The sequence below is a fragment of the Salvelinus sp. IW2-2015 genome, linkage group LG4q.2 (genome assembly GCF_002910315.2).
Source record: "Salvelinus sp. IW2-2015 linkage group LG4q.2, ASM291031v2, whole genome shotgun sequence".
Classification (NCBI taxonomy): Eukaryota; Metazoa; Chordata; class Actinopteri; order Salmoniformes; family Salmonidae; genus Salvelinus; species Salvelinus sp. IW2-2015.
Window position 1 is genome coordinate 13,546,523 of NC_036843.1, and position 25,100 is coordinate 13,571,622.

At 45.7% G+C, this 25,100-nt stretch overlaps 1 protein-coding gene and 1 long non-coding RNA gene across 2 annotated transcripts in view; one reads left to right on the top strand and one right to left on the bottom strand.

Annotated features, from left to right (window-relative positions):
- Positions 1-13,098: 13,098 nt before the first annotated feature.
- brf1a (BRF1 general transcription factor IIIB subunit a) overlaps positions 13,099-25,100 on the bottom strand; it is a 64,884-nt gene continuing 52,882 nt past the window's right edge. The window contains exons 17-19 of the mRNA XM_023986720.2: positions 18,542-18,593; positions 15,369-15,519; positions 13,099-15,204 (exon numbers count right to left, since the gene is read on the bottom strand). Coding sequence (XP_023842488.1) covers positions 15,173-15,204; positions 15,369-15,519; positions 18,542-18,593 — 235 coding nt within the window. The 3' untranslated portion in view covers positions 13,099-15,172. The remainder of the gene's footprint in view (positions 15,205-15,368; positions 15,520-18,541; positions 18,594-25,100) is intronic.
- Positions 19,917-20,461, top strand: LOC139027669 (uncharacterized). Its single transcript, XR_011479792.1, has 2 exons — positions 19,917-20,242; positions 20,401-20,461. It is a non-coding gene; the product is annotated as an uncharacterized lncRNA (long non-coding RNA).

Consider the following 25,100-nt stretch of genomic DNA (forward strand, 5'->3'; position numbering starts at 1 on the left):
TGCTGCAAGGAGGCATGAGGACTGCAGATGTGGCCAGGGCAATAAATTGCAATGTCCGTACTGTGAGACGCTTAAGACAGCGCTACAGTGAGACACGACAGACAGCTGATCGTCCTCGCAGTGGCAGACCACGTGTAACACCTGCACAGGATCGGTACATCCGAACATCACACCTGCGGGACAGGTACAGGATGGCAACAACAACTGCCCGAGTTACACCAGGAATGCACAGTCCCTCCATCAGTGCTCAGACTGTCTGCAATAGGCTGAGAGAGGCTGGACAGAGGGCTTGTAGGCCTGTTGTAAGGCAGGTCCTCACCAGACATCACCTGCAACAATGTCACCTCTGGGCACAAACCCACCGTCGCTGGACCAGACAGGACTGGCAAAATTTATATTCTCTGACGAGTCGCGGTTTTGTCTCACCAGGGGTGATGGTCGGATTCGCGTGTATCGTTGAAGGAATGAGCGTTACACCGAGGCCTGTACTTTGGAGCGGGATCGATTTGGAGGTGGAGGGTCCGTCATGGTCTGGGGTGGTGTGTCACAGCATCATCGGACTGAACTTGTTGTCATTGCAGGCAAACTCAAGGCTGTGCGCTACAGGGAGACATCCTCCTCCCTCATGTGGTACCCTTCCTGCAGGCTCATCCTGACATGACCCTCCAGCATGACAATGCCACCAGCTATACTGCTCGTTCTGTGCGTGATTTCCTGCAAGACAGGAATGTCAGTGTTCTGCCATGGCCTGCAAAGAGCCTGGATCTCAATCCCATTGAGCACGTCTGGGACCTTTTGGATCGGAGGGTGGGGTTAGGGCCATTCCCCCCAGAAATGTCCGGGAACGTGCAGGTGCCTTGGTGGAAGAGTGGGGTAACTGGCAAATCTGGTGCAGATGCACTGCAGTACTTAATGCAGCTGCTGGCCACACCAGATACTGACTGTTACTTTTGATTTTGACCGCCCCCTTTGTTTAGGGACACATTATTCCATTTCTGTTAGTCACCTTGTCTGTGGAACTTGTTCAGTTTATGTCTCAGTTGTTGAATCTTATGTTCATACAAATATATACACGTTAAGTTTGCTGAAAATAAACACAGTTGACAGTGAGATGACGTTTCTTTTTTTGCTGAGTTTATGTGTGGGGTACAGAGATGAGGTAGTCATTAAAAAATCATGTTAATTACTATTATTGCACACAGAGTGAGTCCATGCAACTCATGTGCCATTTTTTCTCCTGAACGTATTTAGGTTTGCCACAAAAAAAGGGTTGAATACTTATTGACTCAAGACATTTCAGCTTTTCATTTTTATTATTTTTTAAACATTTCTAAAAACATAATTACACTTTGACATTATGGGGTACTGTGTGTAGATCAGTGACACAAAATCTAAATTGAATCCATTTAAATGCAGGCTGTAACACAATAAAATGTGGAAAAAGTCCAAGTGGTGTGAATACTTTCTGAAGGCACTGTAAATATATCCACGCTTTGATGATTTGAACCCATTTGATTGGCCCCTACTGAAGAGCTTGATTAATGGTATGAAATGCAATAAGCGACACAGTGACTGCGTATACAGTATGCAAACATTCAAATCAAATAGGGTGTGTGGGATTATCCCCAATAAGTCTTATTTAAATATTACCATCATTCTAGCAGTGTGTGGGACCAACTTGGGATACCTGCTAATTAGATGCTATAAATAGAGATCATTATTTATTATGGCTGATATGGATTAATGTGATGTTGAGCTGAGTGTGGGTTTATGAGCACGTCCTTAAGGAAAAGCCATCCTACAAGAAGATGAAAATGATTACTGTAGCCTAACTGTATTCCAGTAGACACCAATAGCAGAGGAATGATTGGTTTTATCTGATTTTAATTGAACCTTTATTTAACTAGGCAAGTCAGTTAAGAAAAAAATCTTATTTTACAATGACGACCTATCCTGGCGAAACCCTCCCCTAACCCGGACGACGCTGGGCCAATTGTGCGCCGCCCTACGGGACTTCCAATCACGGCTAGTTGTGATACAGCCCAGGATCGAACCAGGGTCTGTAGTGACACCTCTAGCACTGATATGCAGTGCCTTAGACCGCTGCGCCACTCAGGTGCCTCTGCTACAGTATTTCCAGGCTGTCAATATTGAAATATTCAGAATCTGGATCACTGACTAGAAAAAATGTATTTAGGCAGTTTTGCAACCAGAGTGAACAGGATGATTGGGAATAATAATAGAGAATAGTATATAATTATATTAGTCCTTCAGAATCAGCACAGCGTGTTGATTTGACCGATATTCAGTCTGCCTGAGAAACACTTCATGGTGTTCTGATTACCTTGCGTTCTTTAAATTTCAAAACAGAACATGGAGGATTTAGAAGATTGTCTTACATGCTACATTCCTCTGAAGGAGGTTTCTATTGTTATCTTGGCTGGTCTTGTTGTGAGTGTATAGATGAGTGTGTGAGTACGTAATATCTGTGCAGGGAATGGGAATTCATTTAGAGTGTCTTGCTGTGGTGTTTTTTTCACTGAAAGGTGCCATAATCAACAAAGTGCTTACAGCATGTCTGTAGGTGGGAGATATAAAAACACCAATGCTATATCGTTCTCCATGGCTAATCAGTACGCTCCCTGGATGGATATCATTATCATGTCAACTGGAGCATGGGCGTTCTTCTGGTTCATTCTGGGCCCTTAGTGTCTCCAGTGAGAGTCCTTTTCTCATTGTTTCACAAATGACTCGTCTTCCCTGATTGTCACTTAGAGGTGTGTTTTGGGGGGGTGAAGTTTTGTGGAAGGCTAATCGTTACTCTCTCCTCTGACTCCTCTCTTCTTCTGTACTGGCTATTACAGCATAAGTCCATCCCAGTGCCTGCCCGTCTGTAGGATAACACTTAATAAACACACACCCAAATAGGCAAATAGAGTAAATTCCACAGGCACAAACGTCCTCCTACAACCATCTCATCTCCTCTTCCTCTCAGGGACATGACGTGACAAGGCAGGGGCTTATGGAGCAGAGAATCAGAGGGCTGAATAGGCACCTGATCTCCACTGCAGTGTAGCAAAACAACAACAGAGAGCTACACTAAACACACCACTATAAACCCATAGATACATTACATATAGTAAGTCCACAGTAGTAGCAATGAGGAATGTGAGGACCAATCCAGTTAGCGAGATTTAGAACAAAGAAGATGAAATGGTGTGTCAAGTTATGGAGTTAGGGCATCTACTCTTACACACCCCCACGTGAGCCTGCTGAGAGAGATGACGCTCCAGCATGGAGCCATGGACACCCCAGGGTTTTCACAGTGGTTCCACAGCTTGGGTCACTGGAGCAGGGTAACAGCGTGCTTGGCAAAGCTCTGTTGCTCTCCCAGTCAGGCAGTGGCTGTCAGAGCTCATAGAGCAGCCAGCCTGTTCATCATCTCTACTTCAGCTCCCATCTTGGAATAGCCAGGCTGTGGAGCCATCACCATGCACCATGCCACTCCAGGATGGAGCACAGTGGTGGGTGATCCTAGGAGAGGACTGGAGACTGGTGGGAGAGGTGGTTAGATGGTGGATGGAGATGAGGCTGGTTAGACACAGACACAGGACACTGGGCAGGAGGTACACACTGGCCAGAGAGACCAGCCAAGGCAGAGCAGAGCTGGCTGAGAGACAAGACCACAGCTGGTTGGCTAATGTCCACTTTCTCACTGTGCGCCTGTAGGCATCATGCCAGAGAACAAATCCCAGTACTTCACATAACAGGTGGCCCAGATGACAAGAAATTATCCAGGGAACTGAGATCTTTGCTGGATGTCAAAGTAACAGAACATCAGGTATCATCATAGCAATAGACATGCAGTGATGTGATCCATGTAGCCATTCAGACTGAAAAAACGATATGCTCCACAAAAGACAGGAAAAATAAGGTAATATGGATACATTCATACATAGTCAGTGAATATGTATGTAATATAATGCTGTGTGTGAACAGTCATACAAATTATTGATTGTTGTTGTTCACTGCCTGGTCTGGGATCAATTATTTATCTGCTGTGGATGTCGGGGTTGGGCGGGCACGTGTCTGATGCAGCTGTGATGAGGAGAACCTGTGGTCTGGCAGGGACCAGGGCTCTCAGCTCCTATCCTCTTCCGAGGTCTCAGGGCCTGTCTGTCTGTCTGGGTGGCTCTCAGCCCAGATCCACCAGACAATGTGTGTGTGCGTTTGTATTAGAGTGTGTGGACACACAGCTGTGTGAGGCTGGATGTTTCCTGGCTTGGTTCCCAAGGGCACCCTGATGAAGCCTGGTCTGGCCTGGATGGAGGGAGGAGAGAAGGGAGGAGAGGGCAGGCTGGAGTCTGGCAGCTGTACAGAGGTCGGTCTATCTCTAGCCCTCACACTGCAGTCTCATGAGCCAAGCCCTGCTGAATGATCCACAGTCAACACCTGCCCATGTACCAGTGTCCGGGACACCGCACACAAATAAACGAGGATGCTCTGTAGACAAGAGGCGACACTACCTCTGGAAATATCTGGGTTATATAGACCCCTCCGCGCCCACGAGCGGGCGAGAGATTGATGAAACTCCTGAGAGAGGACAGAGCCCACATGGTCTGTTTAATCAGATTCATCCCTCTCGCTCTCCCTCCCTCTGTTCCAACCCTCTAATCAAGAGCCAGGTGTTCAACATGCGCTACAGTCAGTTCCCTCGCCCTCTCTCTGTCTCTTTCAATTTGTCTCTTTTTTTCTCTCCTCCTCCCATCCCTCCCTCTCACAGGTGGGTTTGTGCATGGCTCTAACCCTGTAATTAAACAGTATCATCCACCTGCACCATCGAATCATATCTGACTTGAGATCATTGTAAGGCTGCTAGGCTAGCTATAACACAACAGAGGAGCACAGGGGAGTCAAGGCCAAGGGCACCAGGCTCTGACCCCCCAGTGAGACCCTGTTGTGTGGGTGCACTCAGGGGGAGGTGGAGAGGGCAGAGGAGGCATTAGTGGGCTCACAGATCAGAGGGAGCTGTATGTTGGAACAGACAGGTACACACACTCATACAGTATATGCACGTACACACACAGCTGGAGGTCTGGGGAGAGAGTAAGATCTAATTTCTCTCTGTGATGGGGGGTTTCTGACAGAGGGAGTTTGGTGTGTGTGTGTGTGTGTGTGATAGCGAGGGGCTGCCATGGGAGTGGTCTTCACAGATGGGGTTCAGTAATCCCTTAATGAATTCAATTACAGAGATGGGACCATAAATCAAAACTGAGCCCAGAGCTGAAGGCAAACTCATCTGTTGCCACAGAGAAACTATTTAGCCCTCCTCCTCCAGCTCCACATGTTGTTTACAGAGATGAGGCCAAAGGATTTATGTTTGTGAATTAGAAGCGCTTGCTGTAGCTGTTGCTTGGACTCTGCTATACCGCCCAAAACTAAGTTAGGCTGAATGCCTCGAGAGCCAAGCAGCAGTTCTCTACTCCCTTAACTATGCCACTGGTATTACAGAAGTGAAACAAGACATGTAACTGTGTTATGTAAATATAAAACATAACTTGGTGTTAAACTCATTACATAATGTAAGGCTACTCTTAACACTTTCCTGTCCTTCAAAGGTCACTCCCATCCAATATGTCAGTCATACCTGTATGAAGATGTCAGCAAAAATCTGACAAAAGATGACAGCATCTGTCTATGACAATCTTTAACTTCTCAGATGATAATGCCTATAATAGGTATTCAGAGCAACAGAATACACCCACATCTATATTCCACAGTGGACAGCATAGCCTACCGCAGGGAGGTTGGTGTACAATGAGATTACAAAGAGAGGGTAAAGGAATCCCTTTAAGCTAAGGTCCTAGGAAATAATTGGGGTGAGGGAGCCAGGAGGGAGAATCAAAGTGCTGATGCAGAGAAAGGCAGAGTGAAGTGCAGGGAGTTCAAGGCAGGTGGGATTATTAGGGAAATTATTCTGGCAGAGCAGCAGCAGAGTCTGAACAGGCAGGCAGGGGAGGGATGGGGAGGGCCGAGCCCAGCAAGGTGCCTTTGAGATGGCTGCCATTGGGTAAAGTTAGCGCCGCCGCTAAACTGTAGCTGTCAGAGAGAGGGAACCAACCAGGAAGGAGGAGATGGGGTCATGCTGTGGCTGCCTTCATGTACTGTATGTTCATCTGCCTGGGCTATGAGTGTGGAGAGCAGGAAACAAGGGGGAAAGGGGGAGGAAAGGAAGAGTGGGCTTTCTCTCTTCACCTCTCTGAATCTACCTCACATCAATGCCAGAGGTCCTCTCCAAAAGTCTCATCGGCATTAGGAAAATTGCAGTTTAGTCAACTAGCATAAAAACATGCTGAAGAACGAATCCACACAGCCTTCTTGTCCGTTAGCACTGTGAAAGCGCATTAAGGTCACATAATACCACAAAACTACACAACCAACACATTTAATGTCTGTTTCCTTCAACAAACATTAAAGGTGACTGGAGTTACCAGACTGAAAGAATGAACTTCTCTACAGTAACATACAGGAAAATACCAATGTCAAACTTTTGTGTAGAAGATGAAGATTTAGATGACATGGGAAAAGGTATGGTGGCCCTAGGGGTGCAAATTAGCTTGGTAATTTGGTAAAAATCAGCAAAATATTTAAAAGACCTGCAAAATATTTCAGGTTGCAAAGTTAGTTAAAAAGTGGATAAATATTTTTGCCTTCGAAGTTTGGTAAAATGCTACGTCGTTAGCAGCCCAAGCTAGCTAAGTCATTAGCAGCGATAACATGTTAGCTACGATGTTATCAACGGTAGCTAGTTAGCTACATCATTAGCGATGCTACAGCATTACTAACTGCTAACAAAATTAGGGGGCAATTTTGTTAATGTCATATACATTATGAAGCAGGCATAATTGCAAACTTGACCACACGTTGGCCCGGTTTTGGAATTTTATGCAGAAGTAAACCCCACCAGAGCCCATGTTGAAGCTATGCGGGTAGCGCTTGAATAAAAAGCACACTGGTCCGTAAAATGTATTTGTAATAAATGCTGTAACCATAAGACGATCAAAGTTTACTTTAAAATGTACAGCATTTCAGGGAGATATCCAGGATTTTTTATTATCACGATAAATTGAGTCCAGTTTGTTGAGTAATGATAGTGTAACGACCCTGGGTTTATAAGCGTGGATATCGACTCTGCCGCTTGAGCATGCTTGTGGAGCACAGTCGATAGCGCGCTGGATTTCGGGCTAGAAGGCCGAGGGTTCGAGACCTGCTCGTTTCATTACATTGGTGTCAGAAGTGATTGGACCTTGCATCCACAAACGTGCGTGTGCTTGGCCGGTGAGTGCGTTCCTATACGATGTTGAGTCGTAAGCTAGCGCGAGGATGCGCTCTTTGAAAGGAGGGAGTTGTGTAAAGACCCTGGTTCTATAATGAGGAGCTCCCTATGCAGCGAACAGCCTGAGAGTAAATTATGCACACACCTGCAGCCAATAGGAGTACAGGTGTCCCTATATAAGGGGATCCTTCCCCACAATCAGCCTCCCATTATCTTCAGCAACAGGACTGGACTGAAGAAGCCTAGAAGAGAAGAGAGAAGACTCAGGATGAACCCGCTGTCGAGACCACGTTGTCCTTCATGAGCACTCCTTTTCCACCCCCAAGAGCTCAGTGTTGCTGCTCCACAATGGTGGCTACCGACACACACAACTTATGTTTCATGTGTTTGGGTTCACAGCATGCTCACAGATCACCCGGAATGCCCTAGCTGCACCCTCCTTTCTTTAAAGGAGAGGAAACAGAGGTGGTGGTTTTTCAGGGTAGATCTGCCTCTGGAAGATGCCATGTCTGTGCTAGCCTCAGGTTCTGAGGCGTCATATGACAACGGCGCCTCCGGAGATGACGAGGATGTTGGGAAGTGTCTGGGGTTTTTTCCGGAGAAAAACCAAGTCAACTGACCGAAGCTGAAATGACCCCCCTCCCTAAGGGGAACTTCACATCCTTGGACGAGGAAGAGACGGGCTCTGAGTTTTCAGCAGCCCCCTCCTACGCAACGGCTTCTCTGCGCTCTGACTTTACAGGGCTCATTGAGCTGGCCACCTAGAGATTACACTGTCCCCTATTTCCCCCAACCCGGAGGTGGGTATGATGGTGGGCGGCCCTTGCTCTAGACCGAGATGGGAGGCTGTGCCTTTGGCACCTGCCATGCCCTCACTGACGAAATACGTGGAGGGTGCATGGGAGTCGCCTTCAACGGCCAGGGTGCCAGCAAAGGCGTGCATCCCATTCACCAGTGGACAGAAAACAGCCTCAGGAGATCCCTATGCTCGAGGACGCCCTAGCCGCGTACCTCGTCCCAGGTTTGAGCTCCTGGCCGTCGTTCCGGAAACCCACATTACCTACGACTAAGGACAGACTCACAGCCCAGCTGGTAGGGAAGTCCTTCGCTCTAGGTGTACAAGCTGTATCAGCAGCTAATAATATTGCGTTCCTGGCGGCCTCCCTCTCCCGTCTCACCATGGGTAAGACTGAGCTGTCGGGAGAGGAGATAGAGGAAGCGTCGAGGATTTCCGGTGCCATCCTCTGGCTGTATGCGCGGGGAGGATGTAGTTAAGGCTTTAAAGAGCAGCGTGCGCACACAGCCCCATGTTGACCCGATGACGCAATCGCAGTTGGGGGACGGCGCACTAACTCAGGCAGGCGCCTCAGTTAGTGCAGCTCAGACCCGTGCTGCGTTCACGGAGGGCTGGAACCACAAGGTTACACATATAACCAAAGTGTCGGCGCCCCCGTTTCTCACAGAATGCTCCAATATTTCCTACCCCTTTCGAGGGGGGCCCACCCTGGGCTGTCCCACCACTTCAATGTCGAGGGACAGCGGTGGCTTGGGCCATAGAGGAATACAGATCCTTCCTACTGTCTGTACCACAGCTTCACGCTCTCCCGCTCTCAGAGCATTACTCGGAGTGGCGGCTAAGCTGGACCCTGCAGAAGGGTTATGCCATACAATTGCACCGAACTTCTCCCGTTTTGGGGTGTGGTGGAGGCGGTGATGAAGACGCCAGAGAAAGTAGCTGCTCTTGTAAAACAGATTACGGATCTTTTGGCGAAGGAGGCAGTCACAGTAGTTCCCCAAGTGCAAAGGAACAGCGGGCTATATTCACCCTACTTCCTAGTGCCAAAAAACACTGGGGGAGAACGAGGCCAAACGGCCCTTTCTAATGCTTACGACAAAACGTCTGCTGGACGTATCCACAACAAAGACTTCTGTGTAAGCATAGACCTAAAGGATGCATACTTTAATGTGCCTGTGCATTCGCGTCACAGGAAGTTTCTGCGTTTCGCCTTCCAAGGGGTGCCGTACGAGTATGTGAGGATACCATTAGAGGTACGCCCCGGCACCTCGCACCTTTTCCAAATGCATGGAGGCGGCATTGGAACCGTTGTGTCGTAAAGGGATAAGGCTACTAGCCTACCTAGACGACCTACTGGTTTTCGCCCCGTCAGCAGAGCTGGCGAACGTACACACGACACAGACAGTGATCTCACACGTCTGGGGTTCGCTGTGAATTGGAAAAAGAGCACGCCTTGGCCCAGTCATCAGATTGTCTACCTGGGATTACAGCTAGAGTGACTATGAAGGCTCAAATTTCAGATCCTCTATGGGATGTCTTGTTGCAAGCCCTACGAAGGTTTTATCCGAATCACATGGTGACGGCGCATTCCGTCATGACACTCTTGGGCCTCATGTCGTCTGCCCACTCCGTGGTTCTGCTGGGACTTCTGCACATGCACAGCGATGGTTTGCCCAAATACGACTGGACCCAGTGAAGCACTTTCGTCGTGCATCCTGACATAAGGGGTCCCAATAGGCAGAGTGTCCTCCTACATTCCAGTGTTTACAGAAGCTTGTCTGACTGGATGGGGAGGGACATGTCAGGCTCGGGCACTCAGGAGGTGTGTGGCCTCCCTCGGGATGCCACATCAACCTCCTGGAGTTGGAGACAGTTTTACTGGTTCTGACCCACTTCGTGTCTACCCTATGGGGTCACGACGTGCTGGTCTGGTCGGACAACCGAACCACAGTAGCCTACATAAATCGCTGAGGAGGAGTCAGGTCTCCTGCACTAAACCGGCTGGCGGAGGAATTGTGGCTGTGGGCTCACGAGTACCTTCGCTCGTTGACAGCACCACACATTCAGAACGTCGGAGCAGACCTTATGTCTTGAGGGGGTCCCCGAGACGGCGAGTGGCAGCTGCACCCCGACATTGTTCTCCAAATATGGGAACGGCTCGGGAGAGCCGAGGTGAACCTGTTCGCGTCACGTGTGAACGCGCAGTGTCCCCTATGGTTTTCCCTACGAGCCCAGGACGAACCCCCACTAAGTATTGTTTTGCGCACCAACCGGGGACAAATGTTCTCCTGTACGCATTTCCACCGCTGTCCTGCATTCTCCCACTGCTAGCCCGCATGAGAACAGCAGGGCTGTCAATCATATTGATAGCTCTCGATCGCCCAGGAGCTCCGTGGTACGCGGAGATGACTCAAATGTTGATTGCGCCGTCATGGCCAATTCCACAGAGAGGACGCGCTGTCTCAGGCAGAGGGCATGATAAAATCGGCCAACCACTGAGGTTCTGGCCCCTGAGAGGGACAGGTTAGAGCGCCGTGGGTTATCTGATTCAGTAATCAGAACCATACAGGGCTCAGGTGCCAGTTCCACATCCAGGATGTATGCCAGCAGATGGAACGTCTTTTCACAATGGTGTGCCACAGAGAATGTAGATCCCGTGTGCTGTCAGGTCGAGAGCGTGCTCTCTTTCCTACAGTTCATGTTTGACAAGCGGCGCTCACCCGCCACCATTAAGGTGTTCATGGTAGGGATTTCAGCTTGTCATGAGGGGTTTGGCAGAGACAGTCTTCAGCCACCCTCTAGTGAAACGGTTTCTATTGGGAACGCGGCGGCTTAGGCCAGCGGCAAGAGCCACGCTGCTCCAGTGGGATTTAACTTTGGTACTCGAGGCGCTCTGCGAGATGCCGTTCGAGCCATTGAATCAAATCCCCCTCATGATGTTGTCTCTCAAGACGGCACTGTTGCTTGCTTAGACTACAGCCAAGGGTGTCACTGATTTGTGTGCACTTTGGACGAGACCTGACTGCCTTGCCATCAATGGCGACTTGAGCAGAGCGGTGTCACATCCTAACCCGGCATTTATGCTGAAGGTTATTAAGAGCCCATATAGGTCACAGACCGTTGAGTTATGGGCCTTCTCCTCCCTCCCCCCCTATGCGGAGCAGAGAGAGGAGAGGCTTCATCGCCTGTGCCCGGTGCGCACCTTCGCGTGCTAAGTGCAGCGCACTGCGATAATTGGGTCATCGCCTCAGCTGTTTGTATCACGGTGCTAGTATACTTGGTAGACCACTTTCAAAACAGCGGTTGTCTCATTGGCTTTGCGAAGGCATTGAGACGGCTTATGAGGCAACAGGGCGGCCACTGCCTCAGGGCGTCAGAGCCAACTCCACTCATGGAGTAGCGGAGTCTACGGCCCTTTTCAGAGGAACAGTAGTAGAGAACTAAGGCGGGAAACGTAGGATCAATGGACAGGGTTTCCATCAGGTCTGCTTTCTCTTATTAGAATGACTACATGACATGACTCCTGGCTGGGGGTTCATGTGTTGTATCTTACCCACAAGTCTATGACTGTGTTTGGGCGGAAGGATTAGGGATATAGTTTCTGTAACTGCTGTTACAGTACTATTAGACCAATCTTTAATACTGACAGAGTTTGAGTTCATCGATCTGCTTGTACAGATTAGTATAGCTCATATTCTGTTTTATCTGCCCACTAGTCATTGGCGGTGTCTCTGGGAGCAGAGCCCCATAGGACTTAAGGCCCTGCCAACTCCCATTCTCGCTGAAGATCATTTTTCGGGAGGCTGTTTGTGGGGAAGCATCCCCTTATATAGGGACACCTGTACTCCTATTGGCTGCAGGTGTGTGCATAATTTCTCAGGCTGTTCGCTGCCTAGGCAGCAGGGTAATCCACTAGGAGCAGAGCTCCCCTATGGGGCTCCACTCCACTCATAGAACTGGAGTTACAAATCAATAGTTACCGGAGTTGTAAGTGCAGATATCCACTCTGCTGCTTGAGCATGCTGTTGGGGCACAGTCGATAGCGCTCTGGACTTCGGGCTAGCAGGCCGAGGGTTCGAGACCTGCTCCCTGCCTGTTTCCAGCAAAGTGTTTGCGTGAAACTTGATCAAATAGGGAAGAAAAAAAAAACATATGAATTTAAAAAACAATTACTTGAACTTCGGCTAATTCAGACCAAACTTCAGACCCTGACATATTTCGAAGCCTTTTACCAAACTTCGCAGCCTATTATTTTTGAAAGCTGGTTTGCCCCTTAGGGCCACTAAGGGGAGTGGGTGATATTAATCCTAAACCTGTTTCACAAAAATTACTTGACAGGGCAGCCATTTTACATATCATAAAACAGTATATCAGATGAGGTCATAAAATTATACTGAAAAAAGCTGACAAATAGCCTACGCTCCAGGCTTTGATGGCTCTGGAGGAGTAAAATGTGATATCTACACACAATGGTGCCGTAAAGCCCCCATCTGAGTGGGAGGTTGGGTTCAGCTGGCAATGAAGAGAGAAGAGGATGACGTGCCTCTGAGGTGAGGTGTGGTAATGTTCTAACATGTCAGCCCAGCCCAGACAGACCCTCTGTGACAGCGTTTGATATGCGGTGGCGAGGAGATCCAGACCTCTCCATAAAGTTAACTCTACACCTCTGCCAAGGGTGATATCTGATAGCCTTGAAAACCAACACCACTATAAAAAGCACAGAAATGGAATAAGACACCTTACCTTCTCTTAACCTTGCTTTATCCAATTGGAGATGCTAGGTTGAGGATGCCTTTTAGCCAGCAGCTAAGTTACTGTAACATTTAACTTTGATGTCACAATTAGAGGAGAATGGTCACAAAACCCGGTTGTTTCATGTATTCATGTCAAAAGCAGTTCTAACACTTATATCAAGACACAACGAAAAGATGATAGTAGACAAATTAGAAAAGAGAATAAGAACAAGTTTCCTGTTGGTAGGAGCTTTACTGAGACAGCCAATGCAAAACAAGTAACCTTCAACACAGACGGGTTAGTTGACGTCACGAAAACAATGCGCACACTTCAAAATGCGGCAGAAGTCTGTGTGTTGTGATTCTGGATGGCCAGATAACTAGCAACTAGCAACAATGACAAGAAACTACCATTTGGGGAAATGTCGGTGGCTTGTTCAGCTAGTTTTATTTCGTTCTTGATACCATGTCTTGTTTTTAGGTGTTTTCACTGATGTCACGTATATGCTAATATGGCCATAAATGTGCTAGCTAGCTAACCAACAACTGTAATGATGTAGTGCCCATTGTGCAAATGTATTTATGTTTTCAATAACACTGTAGACAAAATATAGTTTGTCAACAATCTAAGCCAACCTTGTTTTCCCCCATAGTTTTTCACGCGAGGGTTTTGTTGCTAATCAACCAACCCGTCTATATAGAGTAGCAGCAAAGTGGAAGGAGAGGCTGTGAACATTAGCCACATCCTAACATCTTAAATACACGTGTCAACACAGTGAACAAACCAACAGTAATCCTCCTAGTCAACATTTTACAAATAAAATCATTAAAGCGCATTTACAAAATAAATCCATAACGCAATGTCATTCATTTGGAATGGATAACATTGCATAGTTCATCATCAACAATTAATATATTTGGCAGCTTTATGTATAATTAATTAAAGCTGAGATGTGCGGTAGGCGCAACAAGCAATCCTGCATCATGGTAAAAAAATAAATAAATCGTAGTACATACTATGCTGTTCTATCGCACGTGCAATGATTTACGAGAAGAAAAAGTGTTGTTTGAAGTAATGTCTTTGTTGTAATACCTCAAACAGACGTGGCAGTATCACCGCTATGGATTCCAGCTTTAACACTTTAGTGATTATCCAGTCCAAAATAGTTTGCAGAATTCTCCATAAAACAAATAATGAGAAATCATACCACATTAAATAAATAGCAGCTGTTGAAAAAGAAACCCAAAACCAAATCAAAATGCTACCTGCTCAAATTTACCTAATCCTATAATACAGGTTTCAAGACTAAATGTCATTGGCTGAATGCAACTTCATCACCTCGATTAACATGAGCATTTCAACTGAAACATACTCCATATGATTTTACATATTCAAGGCATGATTATAGCAATACTTTGGCTTCAGACGCAAGCTCGCATACAGCTGCTTTCATACTTTGTTCATGTGTAGCCATGATTTTTGAAATACTGATTGGACTAATACCTGTCTGTTGTAACTGTTCCCAACACATTAGGTAGTGTACTTCACTTTCATGTAATTACAGACATACTTATCCATGATAGAGGGGGGAGGGGGGGGGAGGGTTAACAAGCTAAGGCAAAGACAACATACACTACCGTTCAAAAGTTTGGGGCCACTAAGAAATGTCCTTGTTTTTGAAAAGGAAAGCACATTTTTTGTCCATTAAAATAACATCAAATTAATCAGAAATACAGTGTAGACATTGTTAATGTTATAAATGACTATTGTAGCTGGAAACGGCAGATTCTTGTCATGGAATATCTACATAGGCGTACAGAGGGCCATTATCAGCAACCATCACTCCTGTGTTCCAATAGCACATTGTGTTAGCTAATCCAAGTTTATAATTTTAAAAGGCTAATTGATCATTAGAAAACAGTTTTGCAATTATGTTAGCACAGCTAAAAACTGTTGTTCTGATTAAAGAAGCAAGAAAAGGTGCTTTTCTTTCAAAAACAAGGACATTTCGAAGTGACCCCAAACTTTTGAATGGTAGTGTATACTTGAGTGACGTGAAATGTAGAATATGAGACATTACGTTTAGTCTCTTTGTTCGATCCAGCTCAATACTACCCATAACCTCTTATCTAGATAAAGGAGATATCCTGAGAAGAAATGGCTCCTGTCATCATTTCCATCCTCTTCACCATTCTGTGAGCATGAAAGCTGTCTCCGCCGTCTCAATCAATGAGTCAATCTCTCCAAATGGGACAGGGGGTTGGAGTAGCACAACGGTCCAGACAAACAGGCCAAACCCAGTAGTGCTAGAAACCATCATCATCATCACATCCATACTCTGGAGTAAAAGAAGACCGAATGATTACTCAACTGCTCTCAAAATACATGTTTTCAAACATATGTAGACACCCTGGTAGCCAGACAACCAATGCAAGAGGAGTTGGATAATGCCGATCAAGAGATCTGGCTACCAGGCTAGTTTGAAGTATCTATCTTACTGACCGTTGCCTCCCAGCAGCTCCATGGCGCTGACGCAGGGCTCCTCCTCATCCTCCTCTTCCTCATCTGCCACATCGTCATAGACCACAGGCCCACTCTCGACCAGCACAGAGTGGGGCGACACCTCAGAGGCCATTGGCAGGGGGCTAGCTATCTAAGGAAACAATAAGGAAAAATCCACAAAATTTGTCCCCAACTGGTAATATGATTCTGCACACTGAGCCTGAAAGCCTGAATAGATGTTCAATACGGAAGTTATAGCTAGCCTGATTTACCCCCCCCCCCCCATCCGAGTCCTACTGCATGTGGGTATGGGCGGGGCAGGTGGGGGATCCACAGTGTGACGGAGGCCCATTTCAGGTCCCTCTCCAGCAGCATGTTTAAGCTCCTGCTGGGCTCCCTCTTCCCTCCCTCTCTCCATGGACACCCTGCTGGGTGGGCCCAGCCTCCCAGTGTGGAAAATGTCTCCTCATAATAGGAGCTGGAAGTCTCATTAATTATCATCAAAAGGAGGGAGAAAAAATTATATAAATTATTCTCCAGACTAATTAGTGGGTGGGTGGCCACTGTGTGGTGAGGAAGGGTCTGAGTCCTGGGAAGGATCTATGGGAGAGGCAGGGAGTGTTGAAAGACCCTTTCAAAGGGAATGAGAAGACATACTGATTCAACAATCTTGACCCCGGACAGTTTTAAAGGTGAGAGAACTGGGTGACCTTGGTGGAATCAGGTCAGTCATAACAGTGTGATGAGTCAGTGGTTCTCTGCCATAGCTTACACTGGGGGAAGGGCTTGACGAACTTGACTAGTCTCTTAGCTTTAAAGCCTGGAACAGTGAAATTAGGCTAGTCTCTATTCTATTGCAGAGGTTTATCACAGGAGCCTGCCAGTTTCTCTGAGCTTGACGTGTAAACAGACATTTATTGCCAAGACTGTCAGGCAGAAGCACTGCACTGGGCAACTCAGTGCCATTTACTCCTAGAACATTTGTTTTGGAAATACAAAGAGAACCAGAAAAACTGCCAGGCAACAGCAAAGCACACATCTCCTTTCTCTCTCGTGCTCCTTTTCCTCTCCTTATATAATATGAATTCCAAGCAAACCCGGCCCCAACCAATCAGAGAAGCCATTTGATGCCAGTTCCCAGGGGGTGGTGAGGGGTTGCTTAGTAACAAGCTTTGTTGACCCGGCCCCTCGTGGCAAATGTTTTCTTCCTGGTTGCTGTAGCCTGCACTGGGAGCTTCCATTCATGGCTGCCAACACCACATGAGTGAGAGAGAGCGAGCAAAAGAAGGGAATGGAGCGAGACACAGCAGCAGAGGTATGAAGAGTGGGTGCAGGAGAAAGTGAGGCTCCCTCCTGTACGTTCCAGCCCACACCGCTTGAGTGCATGTGAACAACTCAGCGGGACATGGCCGCAGTCCTCTCCCATTAGTGAGCCCGCTGCCCCCCATCTGGTCCATAGGACACTAAAGGGTTGGTTAAAGAAAAGACTCACCCAATTTGAATATTATATTGTATGTGTGCATCTCTGAGCGATGTTCTATCGATTCCCGGGGTCATTTCATGTTTTCATGCGTATCTGAGCCATCATCGTGCAAGCAGGCAGAAATACCGTATGATAAGTTTTGCATCCTATGAGGATATAACATTCAAAATGGGTGAAAACCATAGGTAGAGACAGAGAATCATGATTCCTTTTTTTCTTATTTTCTCAAGATAGTGTTAGCGATAGTAGGCTTGGGTGGTATACCGTATATACCCTATACTGGGGTATTTTGAAAAAGCCACGGGATGGTTTTTCAATACAGCCAAAACTATTTATTTTTATACATTGGAATATTTGTAGCTTCTTTCTAAGTGAATACCTGCAGTCAACTAGTGCAATACGTTAAGAGATAAAGAACATTGCGTTCTTCACTTCACCTGTCACATTATGTAGCTTACGGTAGTCCCCAGTCAAGTGGTGTTTGTTTACAAGCACACGATGAGAGACGGGAGCCTTGTGAGTCAGTCACTGTCGTGCAACATGCGCCAGATGATATAAGTATGGAATTCACAATTAAATGTTTGCCAGCTAGATATCTTAGAACTATTAACTTAAGTCTAATATGTGCTAAATGCTCTGCAGTTGTGCTAAATGCTTTGCAGTTGTGCATTTGGTTTGCTAACTTAGTAGATTGTTTGCATTTAGCTAAGTGGTTAGCTTCTTCCAAAATCAAGCATCCACTTGGTAACAGCAGAGAATCCCCTCCTGGATCAAGAGCCTTGCTGGCTAATAATCACTTTGTGTGTGCAACAAACTGAGTAGCGTTTGAGTTACTTGTATAGTTTAGGTCCGAAACTGTACAAAATGTTCATAATGCACTTGTAAGCATTTAGTTAGCGTTCTCTATGAGGATCACTTAGTACTTGTTAGCATTTCGTTAGCATTCTAGTAAGTGAAATTTGGGCTTTGAATATTAGTACTTAAGTCAAATTGAGCACTAGGTAATAGATAAAGCAGATTGTGTTCATCATTCAGCCCGTTAGATAATTCTTCCATTATGAAGCTTACCAGTACTAGTTTCCCAAAAAAGCAGTTTGAGCCAGTCACGTTTGTTACAAAAAAGCACAACGAGCAAAATGGGAGCTTGGCAAGGTGAGTCACTCCTGCAACACAATTTAAGTGAGGTGATCAAGTTACACTTGTATTAAATTCACTAATATTTATCAGCTATATAACTTATAAATGAACTAAGATGTGCCAAATACATGATCTCTAGCTGGGTTTTGCTAACTTGCTAAAGCTTCTTGGTAACAGCAGCAGAGACAATCCCCTCCTGGATTAAGATCCCTGCTGCCTAATATTTGTTTTGTGCATGTTGCAAACTGCATTTTGAGATACTTGCATAACTTTATGAGCTGGGTTGTCTGTCCTAGTAGTAAATGTTTGCAAGCGCTCGTTACCATTTACCTAGCATCTGCTATGACAATTTCTTAGTACTTCTTAGCATTCTGGTAAGTGACTTTTTTACATTTATATATTTTTCAATAGCGCCCCATGTGTGCACTACCGTAATACCGTATATCCCGGGATGGCACAGACACGGTATGAAGGTATGGAAATCTGGATACCCTTAGCGATAGTAAAAGTGTGTGTGTGTGTGTAAGAGACAAAAGCATGTGTAACATCTTACCTGGTCTAGAGCCAGCTTCTTAGGGGGGTGTGCTGATATGAAGGGCCGTAACCTGAGAGAAACAAAAACTTTGAAGAATAGACCACATGGCTGCAATGAATGGCAGAGATAACCGTTGAGAAAAAGGACAAAGGCTGGAGCAAGACAGACAGACACAGAGAGAGATATTCTAACAGACAAAACACAGAGAGAGATGCAGTTGAAGTCAGAAGTTTACATACACTTAGGTTGGAGTCATTAAAACTTGTTTTTCAACCACTCCACAAATTTCTTGTTAAACTATAGTTTTGGCAAGTCGGTTAGGACATCTACTTTGTGCATGACAAGTAATTTTTCCAACAATTGTTTACGGAGAGATTATTTCACTGCATCAAAATTCCAGTGGGTCAGAAGTATACATACACTAAATTGACTGTGCCTTTAAACAGCTTGGAAAAGTCCAGAAATTGATGTCATGGCTTTAGAAGCTTCTGATTGACATAATTTGAGTCAATTGGAGGTGTACCTGTGGATGTATTTCAAGGCCTACCTTCAAACTCAGTGCCTCTTTGCTTGACATCATGACAAAATCAAAAGAAATCAGCCAAGACCTCAGACAAAAAATGTATTGTAGACCTCCACTAGTCTGGTTCATCCTTGGGAGCAATTTCCAAACGCCTGAAGGTACCACGTTCATCTGTACAAACAATAGTACGCAAATATAAACACCATGGGACCACGCAGCCATCATGCCGCTCAGGAAGGAAGTCCTGTTTCCTAGAGATTAACGTACTTTGGTGTGAAAAGTGCAAATCCATCCCAGAACAACAGCAAAGGACCTTGTGAAGATGCTGGAGGAAACAGGTAAAAAAGTGGGGGCGGCAGGTAGCCTAGTGGTTAGAGCGTTGGACTTCTAACCGAAAGGTTGCAAGATCAAGTCCCCGAGCTCACAAGGTAAAAAATCTGTCGTTCTGCCCCTGAACAAGGCACTGTTCCGAGGCCGTCATTGAAAATAAGACTTTGTTCTTAACTGACTTGCCTAGTTAAATAAAGATAAAATAGTATCTATATCCACAGTAACTGTTTGGCCATAATGACCATCATTATGTTTGGAGGAAAAAGGGGGAGGCTTGCAAGCCGAAGAACACCATCCAACCGTAAGCACGGGGGTGGCAGCATCATGTTGTGGGGGTGCTTTGCTGCAGGGGGGACTGGTGCACTTCACAAAATAGATGGCATCATGACAAAGGAAAATTATGTGGATATATTGAAGCAACATCTCAAGACATCAGTCAGGAAGTTAAAGCTTGATCGCAAATGGGTCTTCCAAATGGACAATGACCCCAAGCATACTTCCAAAGTTGTGGAAAAATGGCTTAAGGACAACAAATGTAACTGCCAGTTAGACTTACAGGTTATGTCGTTGTTTTGTGTTTGAATTGTTTACGTGTCTGCTGTGCGGGGAAATGATAAGAGAAGCGGAACTACGTAGCTAATAACTGTTGTAACGGGGATCCTTATTGTAGCAACACACTTTTGGAGGGAAGGCAATCCCGCGCTGTGTTAGCTAAGTTTTCATGTCATCGGGTGTAGTTCATAAAGTTTGAAGCGTATATGTTAGGATGGTAACGTTATAATAATTAAGGATGAAGCGTGAATTCATGCCAGGAATAATAAGTGTGAAGCTTGATTTCCTCCCTTCTGTAATAAGCAGCCAATGAGGTATTTTTCCTTTATTCATGTGTTTAATCTAATACTGTTATAGCGCCGGCTAAACTGTTTATGTATGTAAGCACTTCAGAGTTATACCAAGCTAATAAGTCACTCGTAAGATAAGGTTGTAAGAGTGTGCTTAACTGTATTTTTCATTTACTTTATAGTTCTCACGGAAGGTGATAATTCTGACTAAATCTACAGAATAAAGCCGCCAGTTAAAATCAAGGAACGGTTGTGCTCGTGGTTACTGGAGGGAGCTACAACAAAGTCAAGGTATTGGAGTGGCCATCACAAAGCCCTGACCTCAATCCCATAGAACATTTGTGGGCAGAACTGAAAAAGCATGTGCGAGCAAGGAGGCCTACAAACCTGACTCAGTTACACCAGCTCTGTCAGGAGGAATGGGCCAAAATTCACCCAACTTATTGTGGGAAGCTTGTGGATGGCTACCCGAAACGTTTGACCCAAGTTAAACAATTTAAAGGCAATGCTACCAAATACTAATTGAGTGTATGTAAACTTCTGACCCCCTGGGAATGTGATGAAAGAAATAAAAGCAGAAATAAAGCAATCATTCTCTGTTATTATTCTGACATTTCACATTCTTAAAATAAAGTGGTAATCCTAACTGACCTAAAACAGGGAATTTTTACTAGGATTAAATGTCAGGAATTGTGAAAAACTGAGTTTAAATGTATTTGGCTAAGGTGTATGTAAACTTCCAACTTCAACTGTATATTCGAACAGACAGGCAGACACACAGACAGAAAAAATATAATTACTTAACACATTGGAAAGAATTAACAAAAAACGGAGAAAATTAGAATGCTATTTGGCCCTAAACCGAGAGTACACAGTGGCAGAATACCTGACCACCGTGACAAACCCAAAATTAAGATAAGCTTTGACTATGTACAGACTCCGTGACCATAGCCTTGCTATTGAGAGAGGCCGCCGTAGGCAGACCTGGCTCTCAAGACAGGCTATGTGCACACCGCCCACAAAATTGTGGAAACTGAGCTGCACTTCGTACACATTTCCCATTCCAATAAAGCCCTATGAATTGACTAGAATTCTAAGAGCGCAAGATGCTAACAGATAGAAGGGTGCCAACAGCAGCAGTAATTCCTGGGGAAGAATATCACCAGTGGATGAAATTAGAATCTCTCCTGGAGGCTCTCTGCCCCCCCTGCACACCCACCCTGGTGAGACACACTCCCATGGGGGCTTACTGTAAGTGCCTTACTCACACTGATAAGAGTGGAGAGAGAGCACTTTTAATTAATCTGCTTTACAAGGAGGAGGGTGGAGGAGAGGGTGTGTGTGTTCACTGTTCAGCAAGCATGGCATCTTCACTCCCTTTGTCAGAGCTTATTAAAAAAGCATCCAGCAGCACCAGCCTATTCTGGGCTTAGTGGGGCTAGCCCACAGACCTTGTACTAGACAGGACTGGGTGAGCAGGGTTCCCCAATGGGTCCCTTTCACTTTAGTTTCCAATCACAAACACAGGATCTTAGAAGCACAAGCAGTTATACACAAGGTAATCTATTCACTGTTGTGAGATGGAAAATGCATTAGTTAAATTAGTAGTATGAGGAAGCTATGGTATAAATATATGGACAATAAATCAGGGCTTCAAACTACATTTTCCAGGCTGGGCCTGAAGTCTGAGGCAAAGTTCCTCCCTCCTCACAATCAAACTATGCATAAAGATAAACTAGCCAGAAAAAACTGTGGTGCCCACTCGCTCGTTTCCAGTATACACAGACTTATTCTCCCAGATACTACTTTGGCAGGGCTGGCAGGGCTGGCTGAGCGCAGTCCATTCACCATAAAGTGGATTCTGGGACAGACAAAACAGAGCTTGGCAGCGTGAGACACTGATAGGGCCAAAAGAAGCTCCACATGGCACTGACACCATTCATACTCTACTCTAGCATCTCACTACAACACACTCAAACAGAAACATCTCCCACACACCAAAATACCTGCTTGAGTAAGAACACAAACTCGTAGTGTATGAGGGTCGAATGTTTATGATTGTTTAGGCTAGAGGACCAGCCTTGTTTGTTACAAAACAGACATGGCATTTATGAAAGGGAGATCATGGGCTTTATGAAAGGGAGATCATGGGCTTTATGAAAGGGAGATAATGCTGCGTGGCCCTGGGGAATTCTGACCTCTAAAGAGGATGTTGGAGACATATTGGGTCATATGTGGCCATTTTTTTGAAGTCATGTGTGGCCTGACATTGGCCCTGCGTTCCCATGTGCCTCTGGGTCTGGGCTAGATACACACACATCAGAGGGATGTGGTCGGGGCTCAGGATGGTGGCATTAGCCGGTAGAGTGACGGCATCTGTCTGACCATGCCCACCAGGGGGAGGATCACAGGCTGATCACACAGACAGGATCAAACTGCTACTACTGTACTACAGGTTCACTACTACCATCCTGGCTTGGAGTATGACAGGCTCAGTATGATCACAGACAGCCTGGGAGGATCACACACACACACACACTACTACCGCATTATTATCATACTAATAACACACTATAGGGACGCTACTATCACCCTGAGAAGGAGGATCACACAAAACACAGACAATGCGGTCAAAAAAGATGAGCAGACTGTCTCTGTCTCACACCAAAAGGCAGGCAATGTCAGAAATACCAAACAGTCCATGACGAAGGGTATACCAAAACGTCTGTACTTTTTAAATACAACATAAAAAACGATTTGATACTAGAATTTTTGTTGTTTTCGGTACATCCGTGGGACAAAATGTGTCCCACGGATCAAAAGTCTGTATCAGTGACAGTGAAGGTGATGTCCCCCTAATAATGCCGGCCCACACTGCCTACTCCACTTAGCTGGCACTGGGAGTCTGGGCTGCATCATGTTAGCTCCCCACTCATGCTATCACACTTGAATAATGCGACACGGCATGTAGAAATGTTGAAACTATTACTGTTGCAAAACAATGTCCATACAGGCTAGAACACTTTACAACGCAAGAAGATACCGGTAGCTTCCAGCTTTATAGGCAAACTTTCCTTGCTAGATTACAGCTAAAGCTGACATCAGTTCACCTCCCTAGTACTTTGTTTGTGATATGCCAACCATAACATAATATGCTGATTTTAAAGATAATTTCCACCAAAACTTTATTAATTCACTTTATTGGCCTCTCACATTTCTCCCAAAGATGATTTATTGTCTCAAACAAGTAGGATCTATCTGCAGACCGTGTTAACTACATGCCTCGGCACTACACTACAATTCAATTGATTGGACATGATATATTAGGTCTCACAGTTGGCAGTGGATGTCAGAGCGAAAAACAAGCCATGAGGTCAAAGGAATTCTCCGTAGAGCTCCGAGACAGAATTGTGTCGAGGCACAGATCTGGGGAAGGCTACCACACAATTTCTGCAGCATTGAAGGTCCAAGAACACAGTGGCCTCCATGATTCTTCCTAGAGCTGGCCTCCTGGCCAAACTGAGCAATCGGAGGAGAAGGGCCTTGGTCAGGGAGGTGACCAAGAGCCCGATGGTCACTCTAACAGAGCTCCAGAGTTCCTGTGGAGATAGGAGAAATTTCCAGAAGAACAACCATCTCTGCAGCACTCCACCAACCAGGAATTTATGGCAGAGAGGCCAGACGGAAGCCACTCCTCAGTAAATTGCACAACAGCCCACTTGGAGTTAGACAAAAGGAACCTAAAGGAATCTCAGACCATGAGAAACAAGATTCTCTGGTCTGATGATACCAGGATTGGACTCTTTGGCATGAATGCCAAGCATCAGGTCTGGAGGAAACCTGGCACCATCCCTACGGTGAAGCATGGTGGTGGCAGCATGCTGTGGGGCGTTTTTCAGCGGCAGGGACTGGGAGACTAGTCAGGATCAAGGGAATGATGAACGGAGCAAAGTACAGAGATCCTTGATGAAAATCTGCTGCAGAGCACACAGGACCTCAGACTGGGGAAAAGGTTCACCTTCCAACAGGACAATTTAACCTTTTATTTAACTAGTCAGTTAAGAACAAATTCTTATTTACAATGATGGCCTAGGAACAATGGGTTAACTGCCTTGTTCAGGGGCAGAACGACAGATTCTTAACTTGTCAGCTCGGGGATTCGATCTAGCAACCTTTTCGGTTACTAGTCCAATGTTCTAACCAACAGGCTACCTGCCCAATGACCCTAAGCACACAGCCAGGACAACGCAGGAGTGGCTTCGGGACAAGTCGCTGAATGTCCTCGACTAGCCCAGCCAGAGCCCGGACTTGAACCCGACCTAACATTTCTGGAGAGACCTGAAAATAGCTGTGCAGCAACGCTCCCCATCCAACCTGACAGAGCTTGAGAGGATCTGCAGAGAAGAACAGGAGAAACACCCCAAATACAGGTGTGCCAAGCTTGTAGCATCATACCCAAGAAGAATCAAGGCTGTAATCACTGCCAAAGGTGCTTCAACAAAGTACTGAGTAAAGGGTCTGAATACTTACAGTACCAGTCAAAAGTTCAGACCCACCAACTTATTCCAAGATTATTTATTTTTACCATTTTCTACATTGTAGAATAGTGTAAACATCAAAACTATGAAATAACATATGGAATCATGTAGTAACCAACAACAAAAAGGGTTAAACAAATCTAAATTACATGCTCAAAAAAATAAAGGGAACACTTAAACAACACAATGTAACTCCAAGTCAATCACACTCTGTGAAATCAAACTGTCCACTTAGGAAGCAACACTGATTGACAATAAATTTCACATGCTGTTGTGCAAATGGAATAGACAACAGGTGGAAATTATAGGCAATTAGCAAGACACCCCCAATAAAGGAGTGGTTC